Source organism: Delphinapterus leucas, chromosome 14 (assembly GCF_059928025.1).
Source record: "Delphinapterus leucas isolate spDelLeu-1000000601 "Yukka" chromosome 14, BTC_Dleu_Yukka2, whole genome shotgun sequence".
Classification (NCBI taxonomy): Eukaryota; Metazoa; Chordata; class Mammalia; order Artiodactyla; family Monodontidae; genus Delphinapterus; species Delphinapterus leucas.
The window spans coordinates 76,333,583-76,357,268 of NC_143142.1; the positions used below are offsets into that span (position 1 = coordinate 76,333,583).

A 23,686-nucleotide genomic window follows, 5' to 3' on the forward strand; every position below is an offset into this window, starting at 1 on the left:
AAAGATACAAACCAGATAAGAGGCTCTTTGGACAAAAGACCTCAAATATCATTTTGGAGAGCTCCCTTCAAGTCCAGTTTCCCAGAAGAGTTGTTCATGCTTTCTGTCTCCATGGCCTCACCTCCCCATCACTCCCCAGGCCACTCTAACTTGTTTTGACTCTTTACCATTCTGTAGACTGCTCTTCCTAAAGAGCTAATAACCTCCATTTTTCTACAACTAATTGATTGCTTTTATATTAGTCCATACAATTTTTCAGGGAGTAAAATACTTGGCTGTCAGAATGCTCAGTTTCAAACACTTGCTTGTGATCTCTGAGACCTTGGGCAGGTTATTTAACCTCTCCAATGCTTCAGTTTCCTTATCAGTTAAAAAAGAAATAAAACTTTCTCCCTTACAGAGTTATGGCAGGATCAAATGAGACTAAATTTATAAAGTACCTGGCGCATAATAGTCCTGCACTAACCGGTGACTACAAATGCTGTTGTGATGATTATAATTACGTGACCTCTTGGCAGTGCTGTGCGGACCACCCCCTCCTGGGCCTTAACATCCCTCCACTGAGTGCCTCCAATCTCACTGTGGCTTCTTTCCAGATACCTTCTCTAGCCCCCATTTAAAACTGGAGTTTGGTCCCAGGCTCTCAGTCTTACTTTTTACCATCTAGACTCTCTTTACCATCTCATAGAACACTGAAAACCCCATTGGCCGCCTAATCGCTTCCTCTCCTTCCCCCAGAATCCACCGTTGGCCTCCTCTGATCTAGTCTCCATGCTGCAGCCAGAGGAATCCTTTCACAGAAAATCAGATCATGTCACTCCCCAGGCTTTGAACACTTCAAAGGCTTCCTCAAGCTTTAGGATTAACTCCATAGGGCCCATGAGGCCCTGTGTGGTCCAGTGTCTACCTTATTCTGCCTCACATCAAAGCACGGTCTGTTGCTCTGTACACCCATTTCTTCAAGATCCTTTAAAATGCCACGTACCCTCTACCAGAGCTCTGGGCACATGCTGCTCCTTTGCCTGAAAAGCTCCCTTCCTCCTGCCTTGGCCTGGCAACTGCTACTCATTCTTCAATCGCAGCCCAAGTCTCAATTTCTGGGGAAGACTTTGCTGACCACACAGCCTATGAGATATATCTGCTTTATACTCTGATGGCTTCACAGGCCTCTTTTGTTGTACTTTTGTTGTATATCACGGCTATAATTTTACGTTTGTTTGTATGATAAATACAAATAAAAGTAAAATTTATCTTATTCCTAAACTATAAGCTTCCTAGGGTAGGGAGTGTGTCAGCTTTTATTCACCATTATATCCCTTATACAAAGTTTAATGTTAATGTGTTAATGTTTCAATATTTTAATGTTAATGTTAATGTTTGCACGATGTTTAAACATACTGCAGACACAAAACAGTGTTGGCAGAAGGAATGAATAAAGAATTCTCATCTAATGTAGATCTGAAGCAGTATTCAGAGAGCAATAGCTGAATCTATATTTAGTTTTTGATTATGATCCAGTCTATATAAAAAACATGTTCTTGTTTTATGGACTTCAACTTATTCCTATCCCTTTGACAGTGATTTGTATTGCAAAGTAATAGACTGCTATCTGATTCTATACATTGTCACTTACTTGGATAATAAGCATCCATCCTGAGCGAAGAGACCATTCTTAATATGCTGAGAAAGAACAGGCTTCTATAACCGTAAGCCTGAAAATGAGACCCTAGACCTTGGTTTATCCACCACAGTAAGGAATGTCAGCTTGTGAGGTGACCTGGAGAAGTAAGGTATTCCCGCCATTTTGGAGGCCACATACCAACGATGCCATGCCTTCCACAAATAGTAAAGATGGCTGTCTACACAGCATATCTTCAACAAGAAAAATCTGTGCTTCATATTTACAGATAATGTTACTGGTCTAACTTGATTAAGTTGGCCACACATTTTCCTATAATGTAAGGTTTCTAGCTGAGTAATCTATACAGTCTTGTCACTTTTTCTCCATTGCATTTGTAAAAACTCTGGGTAGAATTAAAGATAAAATGGGTGTTAATAAAAAAGAACTGGTAACTGACACACTAACAGGAGAGAAACCCATAATGGGGTTTTATTAGATCTGTGCTTAAAGCAACTAAGCAAGGCAACCATGACAAGAAGTCACAGAAATGTAACAGGCATGCAAATTTTAATTTGCATAATAATTCTTTAATTAGTCAGTGTTACTTGGAGGGAGGGCATCTTCTCTTTTCACTTTTATTTGCAGCTGCTTTTTTTATTTTGCCAAAAGGAAGATTACTTGGGGTTAAGATATTCTCATTTAATAGGATTTCCCTTGGTAACTGAAATGTTTTAGAAAAATCTTTTAACATTATTAATATACTTTTTTTCCAGACTTTTTTGGTCTAAACTTCTTATAGACGAAATTAAATCTGAACATGATTAAATTTAATGAATACCTGATTGACATCTTGTCTCTTCCAGTTCTCCAATTTCCATTCTGAAATATACAAATAAACACCAGAGCTGCTGTTAAGAATTTTTTAAAAAGATAAATCATTTTATTATTATAAGTGGTCAGTGGAAACGAAAGTATTGGTAAAGTTCATTTTAAGCCAAGTATGAACAAAAAGCGTGCTTAAGAAGGAAGAGCTATAAATTTTTTAAACTAGAATTTTAAAAGAATAACTGAAAAGTAAATAATTGATATTTTCTGTGATAGTATATTAATTTGGAAATAATTTGGAGATAATTGTTTCAAAACATCCAAAGGCTAAGGAAGGAAAGATGGTAGTAAAAGACACAATGATAACAACTGTCAGCATGACTACAACTAATGACAGTCGTGTTCCAGGGAATTATTAAGGCAACCAATAGCCCGTTAGTCAATCTAAGCTTTTCTTTTTTCTGTAATGAGAGTTGCTTGCAAAATATTTGAAATTTTTTAGCTCTGATGCTCCTACCGTCACTAATCCCAAATGTGAAAGTAGTATAGTGAGTTACTATTAAAACTGCCTCATTCCCCTATCTTTCTACATATAAATTCAGAAATTTCAATAAACAGTAATCAAAACAAATGATTATGAGGCCACGTCTTGATTTTAAGACTTTGTTTTTGACTTTAAGATATATTACCCAAAGGGTTCTAAGGTATTTTTATGATGAAGTTTCCTTTAATAAGCTAAAAAAGTTTAAAAATATGATCCTAATTCTACCAGTCAGCTACTAAAAATTCAGACTAATCACCTGATGAGGAAAAACATGTACATTCCCTTTCTCTGTAACTTATGATACCAAATATCCATATAAGAAAAAATACATTCTTTCAGTAATGATTCTTGAAGTCATATGATTCTAAAACGTTAAGTCACTGAGAAATCAACTGCCAAAAGAAAGTTCTGTCTCCTAAGTATTCAATACAAACATACTATTTAACCTAGCTTCTATTTAGATTCAATCTAATCCATTTAACACAGAGCATAAGAATATAAAATGGTGCAGCTGCTTTGAAAAACAGTTTGGCAGTTTGCAAAAAATAAAACATAGAGGAACACATGACCCATTAATTCCACTCCTAGGTACCTGCTCAAGAGAAATAAAAACACATATGCACTCAAAACCTTTTACACAAATGTTCATTGAGTCATTATCATAACAGTTCAAATGTGGAAACGACATAAATGTCCATAAGATGACAATGAAATATGGCATAGACATACAATGGAGAGAGAAGTAAGGAGTGACTGCTAATGGGAAGGGATTTGGGGGGTAGTGGTGGCAAGGAAATGTTTTGTAATTAGATAGTAGAGGCAATTGCATAATCTTGTGAATATACTAAAAAAATTTAATCATACACTTTCAAAACATGAATTTGATGGTATGAGAATTACATCTCAATAAAAAATAAACAAAAAAAAAAGAAAGGAAGTGTGTAGGAAAATTTTATTATACAAACCAAAAAGTCTTCTATGGTAGACATACCTAATACAGCTGGGAGTCCACATCCCTGGAGAAGGTTTTAAAAGGAACATTTCTAGGGCTTACCCAGACTCATGGAATCAAAATACCTACAGACAAGGTCTGGAAATCTGTAACTTTTTTTTTTTTTTTGCGGTACGCAGGTTTCCCACTGCTGTGGCCTCTCCCATTGCGGAGCACAGGCTCTGGACGCACAGGCCCAGTGGCCATGGCTCACGGGCCCAGCTGCCCCGCTGCATGTGGGATCCTCTCGGACCGGGGCACGAACCCATGTCCCCTGCATCGGCAGGCAGGGTCCCAACCACTGCGCCACCAGAGAAGCCCTGTAACTTTTTTTTTTTAATCTGTATTCTTAACAAGTGCTTTGAATGAGTCTGACACAACTAATCCAGAGAAAGGCATTTGAGAGGAATTTATTTTGTCCAATTAGTAAAAGCTTTGAAACGCTAAAATATCCTTACCTTACAAAATAACCAGAGCTCCAAGAAAAAGGAATTCCTTTTCGTCATGGATTGAGAAGGAAGGGAGGCTTGGGCAACAGAGAGAGCCTTCAAAAGTACTAGAGACAGGGCAAAATCTGTCCGGTTTTGAAATATCAATTGTGACATATGTGTGATTTATCTAATTGATAGTCTTTGCAGGTAAGATCTAAGCCAAGGGTTTAATCTAAGTCCTGGAATAATAAGGTTTGTGAAAAAAAAAATTAAAACTTATACTTGAACTTTCACAAGGCAAATAACTAACAATTATATTTCAAGCTGAATATTATAAACCAAATAATATGAACTATACAAAAGTAATACATAGAAATAGTAATGACACAAATATCAAAATGAAAGCTATAACTTGAAAAGTAATTTTTTTAAGTTAAACTTTGGTTTTATTTTAAAATGTCACATTTATAAAAACAATAAAGATAAATGTTCATACCTTGCAAATATGTATCATCAAATTTCTGAGCTAACACTTTTTGAGGATACTTGATTCCAGCTCCCCAAGTGACAAAAGGAGTACAAGTCTCTAAAGGATGACCAGCTCCATGGGAACCTACAAATAAGACACAAAGAGTAATAAGACAAGTATCAATATATAAGAATTAACTTATACCTAAATATTTTTTAATACTTAGTTTTAAAGAGTTGATCTCTATATAGCTAATTCTAGCCACCATACTCCCAAATGTTTCCATCTCTATTTAACAATTAGTTTTTAAATATTCCCAAAGAAAGTCAGAGCATCAACAACAAACAGGCAAAAACAAAAAGCAGAACATCCGTTGAGTGACTGGTTGAAAGAAGAATAAGAATAATAACAATAAGACTTGGAGGAGATGCCACCAGAGTAGTACCAAAGGCAGAAAGAACAGGTAAAGCTCCTTTGGGGAGTAACCACCCAAGTTTGAGGCCAGGTCTGCTCTGAAGAGGATAGCAAAGTCTCTATATGCTTTTCTTCCAGGCCACTCTGGCTGGTATAGCCAAAAGCCCTTTATAAAGTGGAACCGGCTCACAAGAATTCTACATTGTGATTTGGTGACCCAAACCTCAGCTTTGCCTTATTTTGTTCTCTGTGCACACACTGTGTTTGCCTTGGGAATCTCACAGGGGGGATAGGCTCATCTAGTAGTACCCTCAGTAATACCACCTTAAACTCACCCCCTCTGCCATCACATACAGTTAATTCTAGGTGGATAATCAGTATTTTTTGTTTTCTTCACCACACTTTTCTCTAATTTCTCAAGTTAAATGAGAGTATATTCCCTTCATAGTTAGAAGAAAGATTATATAAGATCAGTCTTTTATACACTAACATTTTATGCATGCTATTATGTGCTAGACAGTTTGCATATACTAAGATATCTAATCCTCTTCAACATTACAAGATATTTGCAAGCTACATTTACCACTGCTTTAATCGTAAAGTATATATCATTTAGAAACAGACTAACCCCAGTCTGTCATTCCATGGTCAGCAGTAAAGATAAATGCTGTTTTCCCATCATTTCCGTAAAAATCTTTAAGAGTAGACACAATTTCTTTCAATCCCTCATCAACTATTTTAATATTGTTCAAATATTCCCTGTTTAAAAAGAAAGAGAAGAGAAAATTAAATTATATTAATTACATTAATTTGGAAAAATCAAATTTATTCAACATGAACTTGTAAAGTCAATAACTTGAAGTACTTTTAGATCTCATCTTTAACATTTTTTTAAATCAGAGCTCTTTAGAGTGTTAAAAGTAATTTCCTTCTCTTAAAGAAGTAAAAAAGTCTGGAATCATTTTCAAAAATGATTTTTAAAAAGATATTGATTAGCAAATAGATTTTAAGGAATGCTTTTTAAGTCTCAAATACAACAATGATGACTTTTAAGTTCATGCCTCTCATAATGTAAACTATATTGCTCTTTCCACATTAGTAATAGGTAAGCATCACTGTTTCAACTATAGAATATTTCCATCCCTTAGAGTGTTTGTGATATAAACCACTATAATATATTTTGAACAAACTATATTTAAGCTTTCCATACAGTTGAACAAGGATGGTTTGGTATAAGTTTTATCACTTAAGACAATGCATTGTGTTAAAGAAGGGAAGCATGAGGTATTCATTACTGGCAGCTAGCCAATAGGCTTTACAGTTAGACTAATCTAAACCAAATTCAAAATGAAGAATAAAAGTATAACATGAATTCTTCCTTTCTTACGGTCTTCAAAAGTGAGAAAAATAGTTGCCGTTTTATATAAGGAGTACTACTGAAACATCACATACAAAACTTTATACTGTTACCTGCTAGATACAGCACTGATTAAATGGAACATAAGGACCAGCTAATTACATCTTTTTGTGATATAAATATTAACACCATAAAAATGCTTTTTATTTCAAAATTTACTAAAATGCTTCTAAAATATAAGTTTTTTCTCTCTGACCTGATAAATGAAGAATATGGAATACACATACAGGATATATTTTACTTATATTAATGTGCAGTGTGGTCACAGCACATGTGACTTTAGCCACTATATCGTACTACATCTCATATAAATGAGAACTTATTCTACTTTAGAGTTATTTAAAATATAAGTTCTGTTGTGATCATTACAAAGAAAACATTATAATAATATTTTAAAAGTTCAAACAGGCGTTTCCCTCAAAACCATGAAATTAAACACAGCATTAAAATTACCTTGACGATGGTCGGTGAGCATGTCCATTTGTATCTATTCCTAATAAATGTAAGAAAAAAACTATTTTGTCTTCATTTAGTTTAGAAAACAAAGATTGGTTGTTTCTGGCAGCATGAAAGAATTCCTATATGTAACAAATCAGGTAAAAAATTTTAGTTCATTTATTTTATTTAAAAAGTAATTCCAATGAAAACATTTAATTAAATTTATACATAACTATAAAATTAAATTATCCTATTTTGTTTAAATTTGTCCTCAGGACCTACCAACACAAAGTACTTGTCAGTTCAGACATCTATGTTCAAATAACGAGTGAGCTATTTTCTGTGTTATAATTAGGCTGAAAAAAGGTTATAGAACGGGGATCTCGTTTTCATGAAGTTCTCATAACATTGAATAAAATATAGCAGACTGAAGAACTATTTTGACAAGAGTCAAAAGTAAAACGGTACTAGTGGCAACAGTTTAGGAACGCTTTATGAGTTTAAAATGTTTTCATACTTCTGTTGTCCTATGTTACCACCCTAGTCCAACCATAGTCTCTCATTTGCAACATTGCAAATAGCCTCCTATTTCCTTTGTCCCAAGACTAGAATCTGTTCTTCACATTGTATGATAGAAAAATGTCCACTTAATGAAAGGAAATACGGTTCAAAAATGATTAATTTCATAATGATAAACTGGATTCATAAAGCCCTCTAAGAAAAGGATTCATCCTGTGCTTACATACACATGAACATGTAAGCAAGTACCTATGGAGAGTATTTTTAAATTATTTTAAATACGTCAACAGGCTGCCAAGATACATAATTATTGTTCACATAAATGAACTATAGAAGATGTTAATTTTAAGAGGTATTTAACTTTCCAACAAAAGTCTGAAATATTTTTTCAGATAATTCTTCATTATTACAAACATTAAAAATATAAATGGTGCCATTAGAGAAACCATCTAGTCAAGAATAGAAATAATTTTTTTAAAAAACATAAACATAATGCTACCAATCCTCCTTAAAAACATAAAATGGCCCCCTAACTTTCATATATGTATGAAATGTATATTCTACCTAGCCCCTTTCAAATACATTCTAATTAGCCCCTAAGAAATTTTAAATCTAGGTGGAAATGGTAAGTTTTTCAAGAGAAAGGAATTACATTCTGAAGATATAATTGAAAGCTGACAAGGAACAAAAAAACTTAGCAATTGAACTTGAGTCAAATTTACAATTTGTTTCATGACTGATAATATTCAGCTTTGTAAAAAGTGCTATTCATTCATATGTGGACACAAGATCTGGGAAGCCATGAAACACTAATCTTACAGAGCTCAGCCTATTAGATTCCCACTGCCTTTTAAAAAGTTGGTCTTTTGTACCTAAGAGACAGAGCACACTCCTAGCTTCTTTCCCCCCAATATTTAGTATAATTATGCCCACCAATCCCACTTTTCTTAGCTCAAAGACACTCATTCATTTTTGCACTTAACAAATATTTATTATACCTCATGGGAGACTGCTAGATGACTACCCTAGCATGCAGTCTCCCTTTCTCTCCAAGTAAAACCTCTGATTTTATGGGACATGTCAGTGCTCCAAACTTAAAAGCTACATATTTCCTATTCTCTCTCACAGCTACATGTGCCTTTTTGGTTATGGCCAATGAGATATAAGTCAAACATTTCGGTCAAAGGACTATGTGGACCTAAGGCTTTTTGAAATAAATTTAATTTAGTAGGACAGAAGGTCCTTTTCGATTCCTCGTACTGTTGGCCTAAAACATTTAAAATAATGGCTGGAACTCCAGCATCTCTTGGGTCGTAAGACAACTCTGAAGCTAAAACCATGCTCTGAGGATAGAAGAGAAACTTAGGAGACTGGGTCTTAATGACATTGTGGAACCACTATGGCAATATTGGACTGCATCAATCTTGGGCTGCATACTTCTGGCATTATCTCTTATTGAGATAGAACTTCTAAGCAATATTTTTTTCTATTACAGCGTTGAATTTAATCTAAATTAATCATGTATCTATGTACCAGACAATTCCATGATAGGAATTTAGATTTAACAATGTGAAAAAAACAGTATCTCTGCCATAAGATGTATATAGGATTGAAATTGTTTGGGTTTTTTTGTTTGTTTTGTTTTGTTTTTAAATCCCCTCCTTTTTGCATAAACAGTACAGAAATGCTTGTTAGATCCAATGGCTTATAATATAGGCAGTTGTAAGCTTAAATAAAAGCAGAGTTCCTTTTAATCCTCTGGGATGTATTGGAACAGTTAGTCCTCACACATCTTTTTTTTTTTCCATTCTTTTTTAGATTCTTTTCCCATAGGATTGAAATTGTTGCCAATGTATCAAAAATTACAGCATAGCATAATAAGGTACTAAGATAGAGGTATTAAGGGAATATAGAAGAGGGTTCTCTAAGTCAAACTGGAAGTGGGGTAAAGCAAAGGGAAGTCATGGAAGACCTAAGAGGAGATGGCTATGGATATTTTACCACAATTTTAAAAAAAGTGAGTAGAAATTGGCATATATTTGTAAACCGTTTGACTAGAATTAAGCATGAGTCTCTGGCCAGGGCACAAAGTCCAGGTTGGAGCCCTGACTCCCTCTCTAGCCTGATCTCAGACTGTGCTCTAGTAAGTGTTCCTGCCATGCTAACCTCCCCTTTTTTCAGTTCCCCAAATCCATTATGCTGGCTCTCCTTTCAGGGCCCAAGTTCACATAACGCTGTTGGCCTGAAATACTCTTCTCTATATGCAATCCAGATCCATCCATTTCTTTGTCTCGTATACTTCTCCAGAGACTATCTCAAAACTCTCAGGAAAGTCTTCCTCTAACTGTTTAGTTTAGATCAGAATTTTCTAAAGATATATTCTTAGTCCCTGCATTTTTCCTTCACACCACTGATCATTGTTGATGATTTCATATTTTTGTTATTGATTAATGTACATGTCTCTATCATACCTTATGAAGTTGTAGGCAAATTTTTTTTCTAGTCACTATCATATCACCAACTAGCAGTGTTGAAGTAAAGTAAAAAAGTCATAAAATCAGGCCAGTCATTAGCAATATCTGCCTATCCACAAGGAATCAAATCCATGATTTTGGAACATTTTTGGCATGTTTATGAAATTAGAAGCCAAAGGCCCTTAAGCAGATATTAATATAAGTCAATTATATTAAGAAGTGATAGCAAAATAAATTGCTAATTATTTTTTTGAAGAGATTTTATTTAACTTGAAGGTCTTCCGTTTTGACAAAAGCATATGTTAAATGAAAAAAGAAAGCTTCAAGGAAAAATATTCTGATAAAAGAAATAGGGTTTATCAAAGAACACATTGAACACTTAATTCCTGATAAGTAAATACAAAGAAAAATGCAGACACATACTGACTGTTTACAAACAAACAATAAAAACGACTACATTATGGAGAAGTCCTCAATGTCAGTCCAAAGACACTACTGGTAAAAGGAAGAATCATTAAGGGTCAATCAATGAATGCTTCTTATAACAGATGAATTATGAGTTATAATTTGGAGATGAGAAAGAATAGTTTGACAGAAAGGAGTGACCCAATATCCACAGCTGAGATTTTTACAGTTTGTGAAAATATAAATTCTATTGGATTCCTGGTTAAGCTGTGATGATTGTCACTAACAAATAGTCCAAAAAACTCGATATCTTAACAAAATTCAAATATTTTATTATGATTAACTTGTGAATTTGTTTTTGCTTATCTAATTTTTCTTTAAAGTACAATTTTTTTAAACATCTACTTTATGTTATAATAAATGCATTAGATTTGAACAGCATTTTTCAGAAGACTTTCAAACAAATCACATGGTCTCACTACTTGTAAGAGACTGGTTCTGTGGTCAAAGAAAGATCAAGAAGGTTTACCTAGGATGATTCAGCAAACTAGGAAAGAAATGCAGGTTTCCTAAATCCAACCAAGGGCTCATTTTACTGTCAGAAACACGGAATTTAAGAGTTAACTTTTTAAAAAAATAAATCTATTTATTTAATTTATTTATTTTTGACTGCATTGGGTCTTTGTTGCTGCACACAGGCTTCCGCCAGTTGTGGGAGCTACTCTTCGTTGCGGTGCGCAGGCTTCCCATTGCAGTGGCCTCTCTCATTGCAGAGCACGGGCTCTAGGTGCGTGGGCTTCAGTAGTTGTGGCGTGCGGGCTCAGCAGTTGTGGCTCGCAAGCTCCAGAGCACAGGCTCAGTAGTTGTGGCACATGGGCCTAGCTGCTCCGCAGCAGGTGGGATCCTCCCAGACCAGGGATTGAACCCGTGTCCCCTGCATTGGCAGGCAGATTCTCAACCACTGCGCCACCAGGGAGGCCCAGAGTTAACTTTTTTAAATTATTTTTTTTAAACTTCTATTAATTGGTTATTGTAGAATGTGTAATTTCCTAGAATCCAGTCTTTTTAAAGTAGTAGGCTACAATAAAGAACTTTCAAGTTCATACAAGTAAAAAAAAACTAAGATGCATTTACTAACAAGTCAGTTTCTAGTACATTAGGTACAAATACGTGTGCTGTAGATTAGCCACTCAATAGCACGTACCTTCACATTATCAAAAACCCAGGTATCCAGTTTTGTTACATCCTGGGCACCAAAATCCTCACTGTAAGCATCATAATTATGTGCAAAAACATGGTTTCCACTAGCACCTGAAAAGGAAATTTGGAGAAAAAATTTTTAATGATCTGCCATGGACCATAGTTTATACTATAACCTATGCTGTTGTTTTAGTTCTCACAGTAACATATTCCAATTTTACAGATACACTACAAATGAGTTAATTAACTTGCCAAAGTCACAGTGCTAATGAAACACGACAGCACAAAAGTAAACACCAAAGTTTGTCTCCCCGTAAGGATTAAACTATTCAAAGAATTTGTGCATCTAAGGATGGTACAATCTAAAATAGATGAAATCATTTGTTTTACAAAATTCCCTAACCAAGAAGAAAATTCAAATATTTCAATTCTTTTATTCATAAAATATGTGCATTTTTCTCAGTATAAGGGAATAAATATTGCTTATTGCCAAATAGTTTGAAAGGGTCAACAAATATATTAATCTTACATATTTGTAGGATTTTATTAAGAATCTAATCAACTTAGTGAATTTCTGAGTTAGGCTCTTACAGCTCATAAGTAAGAGATATAACAAAATAATGACAAATCTCTTATAATATCAGCTTAGCTCTAATGATACTATTCTACTGTTCAGCCATTCTACTTCCCACATTCTAAGTAAAGATCTGAGTGGGTCTGTGGGTTGCCATAAGAAATGGAATATTCTTATTCGATTATCTCCAGGCGTCCTGTCCTATCAACTGTAGTCAGAAGTAGGGAGGTAAATTTGGTAGCCATAGCAACTTAATCCATCCTCACTACCACCAGTCCCCCAAAAAGCTTAACTGCTTTCCAAAGAAGGGAGTATATAAATGGCAAGCAGTATGAGTTTTTTGACCTGCTCTACATAATAATGTTCTGTGACTATCATACAGAAAATTCTGAATATCTGTTTTGCTTTTGAGACATATAATAATCTTTAGTAATTACAATTATATTATATTCTTGACTAAGTGTAAACCTTTTCATTAGGTGAAATGATCATAATGCTCTCACTAAAAAGCATTTAATGACATAAAATTCAAATGGAATCCAACTGATTTTAGAAAATAATGTAAATGAATTTTCTAATCAAGAGATGTTCGAATACTTGCAGATTCATGCAGAAATACAACACACACAACAAATCCAAATGGCATGATCCTGAATATATGCAAATAGAAGTTATAAATATTAACATTTAAATCTTTATGTGACTATCTACTAACTTCTTAGTAATAATCTATCAAAGTAAAATGAACCAGACATCTACATCATCATTATAATGAGGAGTTATCATCGTCATAATAAGCATTTTGCTAAATGTTTCACATGAATTATCTTATTTAATCCCCAAAACAAACCTAGAAGATAGAAATTATTATCACATTTTACAGAAAAGAAAACTGAACTTCAAAGAAGTTATCTAACTTGCCCAAGATTAAAAAGCTATTAGATGTTAAGAGTCATACATATACCATTTCATCGAATCCAAGGTATTAAAAACTGTATAATTCAACATTTCAAGTACAACTAAGAAGGAAAAAAATCAAACTCACATGTCTATCTATTGCAATATACACCCTTATTTCAGAGATGTTAAACATGTAAAACCATGTATTTCAAAATCAATAAAATATAGCATATATTTTAAATTACCATATTGATTTATTGCCTATTTAGTAGCTGAGGAAATATAATCAATGACTTTTACCTTTGGCAAACATAGCCAAGATGTCCGGGCTCCCCCAGCACCATGTGTGCCTGGTTTCATTAATAAGAGAATCAAATTCCACAGGATTTTCCTTCCATCCTTCAGGTAATTGAGAAAAAAAGCAAACAATGACAAAAGTAATATATACATGATGAAATATTAGTATATCCCCTAAAGAAGTATTTTTCAAATAATAACAATGAGGATTAATTGTAGAACAAATGCAAAACTAATAACAGATTTTGTTACATGTATTATATTACAATTTTTTTAAGAAAGCTTACAATAGATAATTTACTTCTTACTAAAATATAGAATCACTTTTGACCTTTCGAGTGTTAAGATCTAGGAAATCCATGAATCCATCCAATCATATTCCATCAATAGCACAGGATGATAAAAAGCTAAAGCTTAACTCTTGAGTCAATCCCAGTTTGTGTTTATGTGAGTTAGGCATGCTAAAATACTTGTCAAAAGTATCTCGAAACAGGGACTTCCCTGGTGGTCCAGTGGTTAAGACTCCATGCTTCCACTGCAGGGGGCATCAGTTCGGTCCCTGGTCACGGAACTAAGATTCCACATGCCACACAACATGGCCAAAAAAAAGTATCTCAAAACATACTTCACTTTGTGTCATGATTCAGTGTTAAAGAAGTAATATTTTTGCAATAAATTTTTCATGTGATAAAATCATCTAAATAGACAATACCTTTGGCAACGGCACTGACGTCTTCATAAAACCCTGCTATCAGGGCTACATGGCCTGGCCGAGATTCAGTTGGCACACGTGTGTGAGATATCCCCCAGCTGCCTTCATGCATTATGATATTCCTAAAAGATGTTACAGATGAATAGTTAACACAGACTATGATCAAATGCTCTGTTAAGGCTTTAGAAAAATAAGATTATTACTGAAGGAATCCAGTCAAAAGAGTGAGTCAAAATTTAAGAAGGAAAGGAATCTTTCTGATCCCACTTGAGCCCAGTCCTATCCCTCCCACCAGCTGGATTCAGTAGCACAAGAAAGCCCAGGTGAGACAAAGAACCACTCAACCACTGTACAGGATCACAAGACAAAATACACCATTATTGTTTAAAGCCACAAAGTATTGAAATGGTATGTTACATAAGAAATCACTGATATACACAATATTATTTTGTCAATGTTAAATTTTATTAGGTGTGATGGTGGTTAAATTATCTACCTAAATTTAGGATTAAAACAGGCCAAAATTTCTTTTGCTAAAATGTATCAACATTCTTTAAGTTGTCTAACAGTGATTTGCAGAATTTGGGGGAAAATGCAAAACTATCAGTAATGCTGTTGCAGGTAAAAGGCCAGCAGAGCAACAAGTTATAAAACACTAATTCATTGGTAACAACTTTCAACTCTCAAAATGTTCTGTAGGAAAGTATCTAAAAGTGCTGGTTTAGATACTTTTAATATTGACATCTCATAATAAAACCAACTTTAGTCAAATATATACATAAAAATAAAAGGCTTAAAAAACCATTGAACCACCTGCTGAGGGAGAAATATTTTTTAACTTCTTCAGTTATGTAATGGAAACTGAACTCAAACAGAGAGAGGAAGGTATAAAGAAATGTGGATACTTCTGTTGAAAACATTTTGATCAGATCATATTTTTTAAAAAACAGTGAGGAACAAGTAAAACCTTTCAAAAAAAAAAGGTTTAGGAGAAGCTAGAATGGCATACAACACAAGGAACATCAACTGTGAGCCCTTTGCCCTCTATGTAACACCCCAAGGAGAAGCAAGTGGCACCAGAAAGCCTTGCCTTTGCCTTAACAACCAGTATATTTTATATCTTATTAATTTTGCAATGAACTATATTTCTCTCCTTTCTTCGACAACTAAGAAATTCAACCAAATATATCACCCCAATTTTTAAACTATTCATAGAAATTTATGTTACACATTTTTGTGTACTGAACTTAACCCAGGCTTGATCTTATTTTCCTACTCATATTTTCCTATTGCCCTGAGTTGCTCATTTATTTGCATACTTTAGTATATTATGCATTTCTTTGAGGCACCATAAATTTATTCCTGGAAATTCAACATAGAATTCAGGTTCATTCATTCTTCTAGCAGTCAACAAATATTTATTAATTGCCTATATGTTCTAGGAACTAGAGATAAAGTGGTATATAAAACAAAGTCCCAGCCTTAGTGGAAGTTGCACATGCTAAGTAGTACTATAAGGAAAATTGAAATAGGGTAAAGAGATAGAAAGAAATCATGATGGGGCAGGAGAAAGATAGACGATTTTAGATAAATTTCCACTTGAATTTGAGTTTTAATCTCTCTACAACAGCATTAGGAAGGGCTTTTGAGGGGCTTGCCATAGAATCAGAAAAAGAACAGTTGATTGCAGGAGTCCCCTAAGCCCCCAAAATTAAACATTTCTTTTCAAAGCCACTTAATAGAATCCAAAAATTACATTATGTAGTGATATAGACTTGGAAGGGCTTTATATATTTTATAGAAGATGTATTTTGAGTTGAAGTCTATATTTTCTAGTTAAACACCTTTGTAGTTGGCAATTCACTAATATTTATGCTTGTCATTAATAAGAAAAGGACAATATAGTGAGTTGTAAGCCAGGTTTCAGAAATTAGGACAAGTTAGGCCAAGCAGCTAAGGTCATTCATTTCGATTCACCTGATATCAACTTCCACAATAAGAGAAATAACTCCTAGAAGGAAATAAACTTGCTAATCTCTATGGCAAAGGCCAATGTATATGTGCCCTATTCTCTTTCTCATCATCACTCCTCTACCCAACATGAGATAAACAGTATTAGCATAACATTTTCCAGAGATGTCTTTGTACCAGTTGACACACTTACCTAATAAATGGTGCCCTAGGATTTCCATTTTCATCTAATTCATAAAGTTTATCTGCTCGCAGGCCATCAGCAACAAACAGCACTAATCTTTTCGCTGGGGGAGGCAATGGCGTAAACTGAGGAGTCATTCCATGAACCAAAGGAGATGTAAAATAAATGTCAAAGATAGAGGCGAAGAACACCAAATGTATAAGCAATCCCAAAATAATGTACAGCAGCATATCCCGTGTAACTAATCTTCAAGAAAAACTGAAAAGAGGGAACAAAATTAAATTTGGGTAAGCCTTAGTGCAATCATATATATTTTCACTTATTTTGATGACTACATATAGATTGTATATTTTAAAATATTACATAACACAGCTTCACCTTTATTTATGATGGTAACAAGCATTATTTAATAATGAGATAATACAGAAATAAAATATGATAAAGTACACTCAAGCAAAAAGTTCAAGTATCATAATTAGCACCAATAAACTATTTATAATAAACTTAAATGCATACTAAGCTCATAAAAACTAACATAGGATCAAAAAACAAATAAAGAATTAAATGAGTCCTAAAATGAGTTAGGGTTCAGTCAAGTCAAATCCTGTATAAGATAGAAAATATAACTCATGGTGGTCTTGGTTACCCATGTGACAACCATTGATATTCTCAGAATTTAACATTATTATTATTATTTTTTTAACATTATTTAACTATTTGTGCTTCTTTTTTTTTTTTTTTGACTTTTGGTTATCAGCTCAGGACAGTTTTAGCTTCTCTTGACTATCACCAAGTTGAGCAGACAACATGCATTTTGTCCATTTATTCGGGGAAGGAAAAAGTAGTTAAATTTCATCTTTGCTTCAGAAGATTTACACTCATTAAGGGAACACTTTATTTTAGTTCCCTGAAGCAATACAAAAAAGCAGAGGGTTACATTCATTCATTCAGTAAAAATGTTCTGTGCACGTATTACGCGCATAATTGTGTGCTGGGGAACTACAGAGACCACCAAAGTGACACAGTCACAAATCTGATGAGCTTACAAATACTTAGGGAAGGAAAACTAAGCAATGTGAAACATTTAAATAACACATTTAAAGTATACCATTAACTGCCTAAATCAATGGGAGTCCAGGGGAGTGCTTTTCAAGCCAGTCTGCAATTTGCTTTTGTTGATGAATCTCTATCCAGATTATAAATAATAGCAAAGTACTCTAACTTGTCCTTGTAATGTAACTGCATTAGTTATACATAGTGACGCTTGGCTGAAAAACACTAAACATGAGTTAATTTAATCACAGATACATCTTATTCTTCCTGGCCTGAAGAAGTACATTATGAAAGGAAAGGGTGGCAAAATATCCTGCAAAAAAACTGAAACATTGGGGAAAAAACCTTATCAAAGTCAAGCATATAATAAAATAATAAAATAAAATAGAGAAAATGGTCAAATTATGGGCCACTTTTTTCTTGGGAGAATCAAGAGTCAACTAAATATCAAAGATATTCCACAAATTATGAAAGTCCCTTACTGAGTAGATGCTATTCTGCAATCTAAGGCAACACTCTCAGAATAAATATGTATTTTCCTTATGAGCTTTGACCACATAGCAACTCCCATCTTAATAATAGCAATCTGATTATAAAAATAAAATCACTGTGGTAAGTTTGGAAATATAGAAAAATTACCTACAATTCTACTACCTAAAGAAAAATCTGTTCACAGTTTCTTACAATTTTTATCCTATCTACATTTTTATAGAGGCTCACAATTTTATATAGATCTTTTCCTTTATTATACATTAACATTTCTGTTATTTAAAAAAAAAAAACCACCTTTTCCTACACATCATTTACCATTACCATAACTCTATTCTATGCGTGCATTTTAATTTTCCTGATCACCCCCATATTGTTAAGCAGGTTTTTACTATTAAAAGTATCGATGTGATTAATCTAAATTTATATATAATTTTTGTTAATTTTTCAGACATTTCACATTATGTGCTTAAGATACTACCTATAAGTACAGTCACTGAATCAAAGGCTATGAACATCTTTAAGGCCTTTGATATGCTATATATGGAAATAATTGTTTCAGCTGAATACTGATTCTCCTAATGATAAATTAATTAAACACTTGCAATATATATTTCTCTTGCTTATCTCACAAGCCCTCCTTCAAATACACACAGTACAACAAACTAAATTTGATTAATTAAAAATGAGACATTAAGCAGAATATTCTAAAGGACAAGATTTCAAACACGGAAATTATTATTAATATCAGTGTTTCAAGAGAGGAGGGTGTGGTCAACATTATCAGATACACTTAAAGACTGGAGTAAGAGCAGGGAAGCAAACTGAAGTCCTTGTTAACCTTACTGAGGAATTTCAACAGAGTAGTGAGAGGTAAGCCCCATGAACGTGCTTGCTCGAAAGTAAATGGGAGGTCAGGGAGGGAAAGACAGTGGGATGAGTACAGCTCTTTGGGAGAATGCTAAGTCTCAAGAAAAGTTCTTTGCTTAAATGAAAATTGATGTATGGCCAATAGAGGGTTTTCCTCAGCTAGGATACACTAGATCTGTGTGCTGAGGAATGATTTCAAATGTAGAAAGAAATTGATGCTGCAACAGAAAGGTGGAGTAACTGCAGGGGTTAAAAATCCTTGTGAAAGCAAGAAGAGCTGGAGCCTACAGCACAGTGGAGCAGCTGGACCACCCTGTTGTGCCTGGGACACACCGCCCCCCCCACCCCCCGCTTTGGGCACTGGAAGTCTTGCATCCAGGGAAACAGCTCAGTTCCAAGTGAACTATCTCTGGGCTCTTCAGTTGGCTCTTCCCATGGCGGGCTCCTTATTTTTCACACCATCTTCTCAAATGTCGCCTCCTCAAGGTTTCTACACCACCCTAAAGTAGACCCTTTCCTCATTTTACCTGATTTAAACAATGACACACTCTGTATTTATTGTTGAAATTTACTTAGCGATTCTCTTCTGCTAGAATATAAGCCCCATAAGGCTTGATATCTTCTTCACCACTGTTATGTCCTACCTACTGAGAAAGTAGGCGCTCAATGTTTTTTAAGGAACTTATTAAAGTGAATGGCAAAGTAATTTTGGCTAAAATGAATCCTACTTCAACAACATTTATTCAAAACCTACTATTTTGCAAGTATTATGCTCAGCAACAGAATTTGAAAAGTGAATAGACATGGACCACATGTCCGTGTTGAATACGCATGACCACATGTTTTAGTAGGACCACAAAGAACAAGGCAAAGAACCTAGCCAAAGCAAGGAAAGTCTTTGAAGATATATGGGATATTAGGCAATCAAAAGATGTATGCAAAAATACAATATCTAGTAGCCCACTTTTCAATGCTAACAAGGAGCCCTGTGATAATTCTCTCAGATCCAAAAAATTACCTACTAATGTATGTTTTTAACCATTTTTTAAATATATGCATATTAAATAAAAATTACCACTAGTTCATACAACTGTTTTTCTTTTGAGTATAAGGGTTCTTGTTATAATACATTCCACTTATTTAGAGTTAATTATTCTAAGGTCAATAGCCTTACTAAATTTTTTCTGACGCACTCTAGTGAATGGCATCTATTTTTTAATTCTTCAATCAACTTTATTAAAGTATAATTTATATACAAAAATGGACATTTTACATTTTATAAGTTTTGACCAAAATATACATTCATATAACCAACCACCAGAATCAAGATATAGAATATTTTTATCATTCCAAGAAGTTCCCCCATGTTCCTCTGCAGTCAAACCCTGTCCCCACAGCTCTGACCATAAGCAATCACTGCCTTCTGTGATGCAAGATTAATTTTTAGCATTCTGAAGTGTCACTGAGATGGAATCATGCAGTATGTACTTTACTGTATCTGCTTTCATTCAGTATTACATTTTTGAGATTCATGCACGGCTGTGATTCAGCTGTTTGTTCCTTTTTAATACCGAGAAGGATCCATTGTATGGATATACTACAAATTGTTTATCTGTTCACCTCTTGATGGATATGTGAATTGTTTTCAGTTTTGGGCTATTATAAATAAAGCTTCTATGAACAGTAAATGACTTTGTGAATATATGCTTTCATTTCTCTTGAATAAATATGCAGAATTAGAATTGCTGGGTTAAATGGTAAGCAGATGTTTAAACGTATAAAAAGAACTACCAAACTTTTTCCAAACTGTTTAACACATCTACAAGCAATGTCTTTAAGTGTTTTAAAACTTTATTTTATTGACAATCTATAATTTGGCTATCAATGTCATTTTAGAATTTACTTTTATAGTAAGTATAATGTGCTTTATAATTTCTTATATATTGTTATAATGTTCCCCCCACTCTTGAGTATATTCAATTACAGTTAGTTAGTGGGAGTGTAGTGCTAACCTATTGTGGTTTTAATTTACCTTTCCCTGATGACCAATAACGTTGAGCAACTTCTCATGCATTTAATGAACTTTTTTTAATCCTCTTTTTTTTTGCCCTTTTCACTTTTTAGACAGCGTTTTTCAAATAGCAGTACTTTTAAATTCTGATTAAGTTCAATTAATTTTCTTTTGGTGATTGTATTTTGTGTCCCACCTAAGGAATTTTTGTAAATGACAACACTTTAGTATAGATTTTTAACATTTTTATTTTCAAACAATTCCAAATTCAGAGAAAAATTGCGATAGTGGTATGAACATCCATACACCCCTTAGCCATATATATCTAACGTTAACATTTTTCCCACTTGCTTTATCATTTTCTCCCTCTTGCCTCTCTGGTCCCTGCCTCACCTCTTTAACTTACCCCTCCCATGTGTGCGGGTGGGAGGTTTGGGGTTGTGTGTGTGTCACATAATATTGTTTCTGAACCATGTGAAGATAAGTTACATACACTATGGCCCTTTACCCCTAAATACTTCAGTGTTTATTTCCTGAGAATAATGATACTCCCATATATACCTACAGTAGAGTTATCAACTTCAGTACACTCAACGTCAGTATTTTTATCTAATCTACCATCTATACTCCAAATTTTTGAAGTGTCCCAATAATATTCTTTATAGCATTTTTATAGCTTTATTGAGGCATAATTGGCCTATAATAAGCTGTATATATTTAAAGTGTATAATATCACAGTCAAGATAGTGAACATACCCATAACCCTCAAAAGTTTCCTCATGCCTCTGTGATTCATCCCTACATATTTCATTTTTTGATATTATTGTAAATGATATTTTTTATTTCAATTTCCCCTTGTTAGTTCTTAAATTACCACTGATTTTTATACATTCACTTTGTATCCTGGAACACTGAAAAATTATTAGTTATAGTAACTTTTATGTAGGTACCTTTTGATTTTCTAAAGAGATAACTATGTCACCTGTGAAAAAAGGACTTCTTAGCAATCTATACTTTTTTATTTATGTCTCACGCTTGTTGTACTGTCTAGGACCTCTAGTATAATGTTGAATAAGTGTAATAACAACAGAAATCCTTGCCTTGTTTCCAGTCTTAGGGTGAAAGTTGTCAGTTTTTCAGGTTTTGTAGATTCCCTTTCTTAAGTTAAAGAAGTTCCCTTTTACTCTCAATATGCAAAGAGTTTTAAACTGTGAATGAATGCTGGATTTTGTCAAATGCTTTTGTTGCATCTATTGAGATGATCATGATCATTCGGTTTTTCTCTTTTAGTCTCCCAATGTGGTGAATTACGCTGATTGAATTTCAAACGTTAAACCAAGTTTGCACTCCCAGAATAAACCCCATTTGATCATTAAGTATTATCCTTTCTATATACTATTGGATTTTATTTCCTGAAATACTATTTAGCATTTTAAAGTAATATTTATTAGAGATATTAGACTATAATTTTCTTTTTTCTCTGGTTTTGGTATCAGACAATGCATTGGGAAGTGCTGTTACCTCTTTTATTTTTTGGAAGAGTCTGTGTAGAATTTATATTATTTCTTCCTTTCTTGTGTAACAGAATTCACCAATGAAACCAATGGCGCAGAGTTTTCTTTGTTGGAAGGTTTTTAACTATAAATTCTTCATATACAGAGAGATGTTATGATTATTTACTACTTGTTGAGTGAGTTTTAGTAGTTGTATCTTTAAATTTGTCCATTTCATCCAAACTGTCAAATTTATTATTCCAAAATTATCCTTAATATTCTATTCACTTATCCTTTTTTCTGTCATCTAGCTCAGGACCCCATCTATCAGGTATCATATTTAGTTATGCAAAGTAAGTCATTTTTCAAGTACTCAAATCATTTCAGTTAGATCTTAAACTCTATTTACAACTAAAGTACATACTGTATATATCTAGATGTACAGAAGCTCACACTGATTTAAATACTCCTCTTTACCATGGAAACCTGAGTACTCTCCTTTTCATGCTTATATATAAGGAAATATGTATATCACTTCTCACTTTCACTTGTATTTACAAATAACTCCCTGGACTTATGTTCTTTCTTTTCTCCATTGTTATTACACAACTCTTCTATATAAAGTATCAAAGTTTATGTGTCAAAGGATAATACAAATTTTCCACTACCCAAAACCTTACTGAAGTAGTGAAACAAAAATTGTATTTGAGAACTTTGACCCTGAAGCTGTAACAGCCAACATAAAAATCTAGCTCTGTTATATAGTGACAGTGGGATCCTAGTCAAGTCCCTACCTTGCACTCTCAAGCATCACTTCCTCAGGGACTATGCAGTCCAAATCAGAAGCCAAAATCTTTACTTCAGTTTACAATTATATGGCTATGACTCTGACTATTTGTAGTAATGTCTGTCTCTATCACTTAAAGCTGATTCCAGGACAGCAAGACAGGCTTTCTCCAGCACTCATCACAGTCCTGGGCACTTACTAAGGACTAATAAATGACTTACAATTATCATTTCAAAGGTAAATGTAATATGCAGGATAGCCACTAGAGGCTGCCTTGCTTCTCTATTTATTCCTCCTCCAGAACATACGCATGAACTGTGAAGATTCAGGATACTTAAAAACAACCACAACAACTTTTATGTTTAAGTCATTTACTATACATAAAATTTCGGTGATTCCAAAATATTATTCTTCACACACTACTTATTTTATTATTGCTAAGCACATGTAATTAAACAATATTATTATTTAATATTTCTGTTTTTAAAAAATCACCTTTTATTCAGATTTAGTGAAAAAGAAAACTTTGTCATGGATGAATCATTTGGAAACCACCAAAATAAATGAATAATTACTAAAAATTTTAAAATACACATA

General features: G+C 33.8%; 1 protein-coding gene across 6 annotated transcripts in view; it reads right to left on the reverse strand.

Moving 5' to 3' along the window:
* The window catches only part of PIGN (phosphatidylinositol glycan anchor biosynthesis class N), a 113,173-nt gene that overhangs the window by 86,601 nt on the left and 2,886 nt on the right, over positions 1-23,686 (reverse strand). For all 6 annotated transcript variants that reach the window (XM_022584337.3, XM_089895273.1, XM_022584339.2 and 3 more), the window contains exons 3-10: positions 16,396-16,644; positions 14,232-14,353; positions 13,523-13,621; positions 11,753-11,859; positions 7,166-7,290; positions 5,924-6,054; positions 4,909-5,025; positions 2,460-2,500 (exon numbers count right to left, since the gene is read on the reverse strand). In XM_022584337.3, coding sequence (XP_022440045.2) covers positions 2,460-2,500; positions 4,909-5,025; positions 5,924-6,054; positions 7,166-7,290; positions 11,753-11,859; positions 13,523-13,621; positions 14,232-14,353; positions 16,396-16,616 — 963 coding nt within the window. In that variant the 5' untranslated portion in view covers positions 16,617-16,644. The remainder of the gene's footprint in view (positions 1-2,459; positions 2,501-4,908; positions 5,026-5,923; positions 6,055-7,165; positions 7,291-11,752; positions 11,860-13,522; positions 13,622-14,231; positions 14,354-16,395; positions 16,645-23,686) is intronic.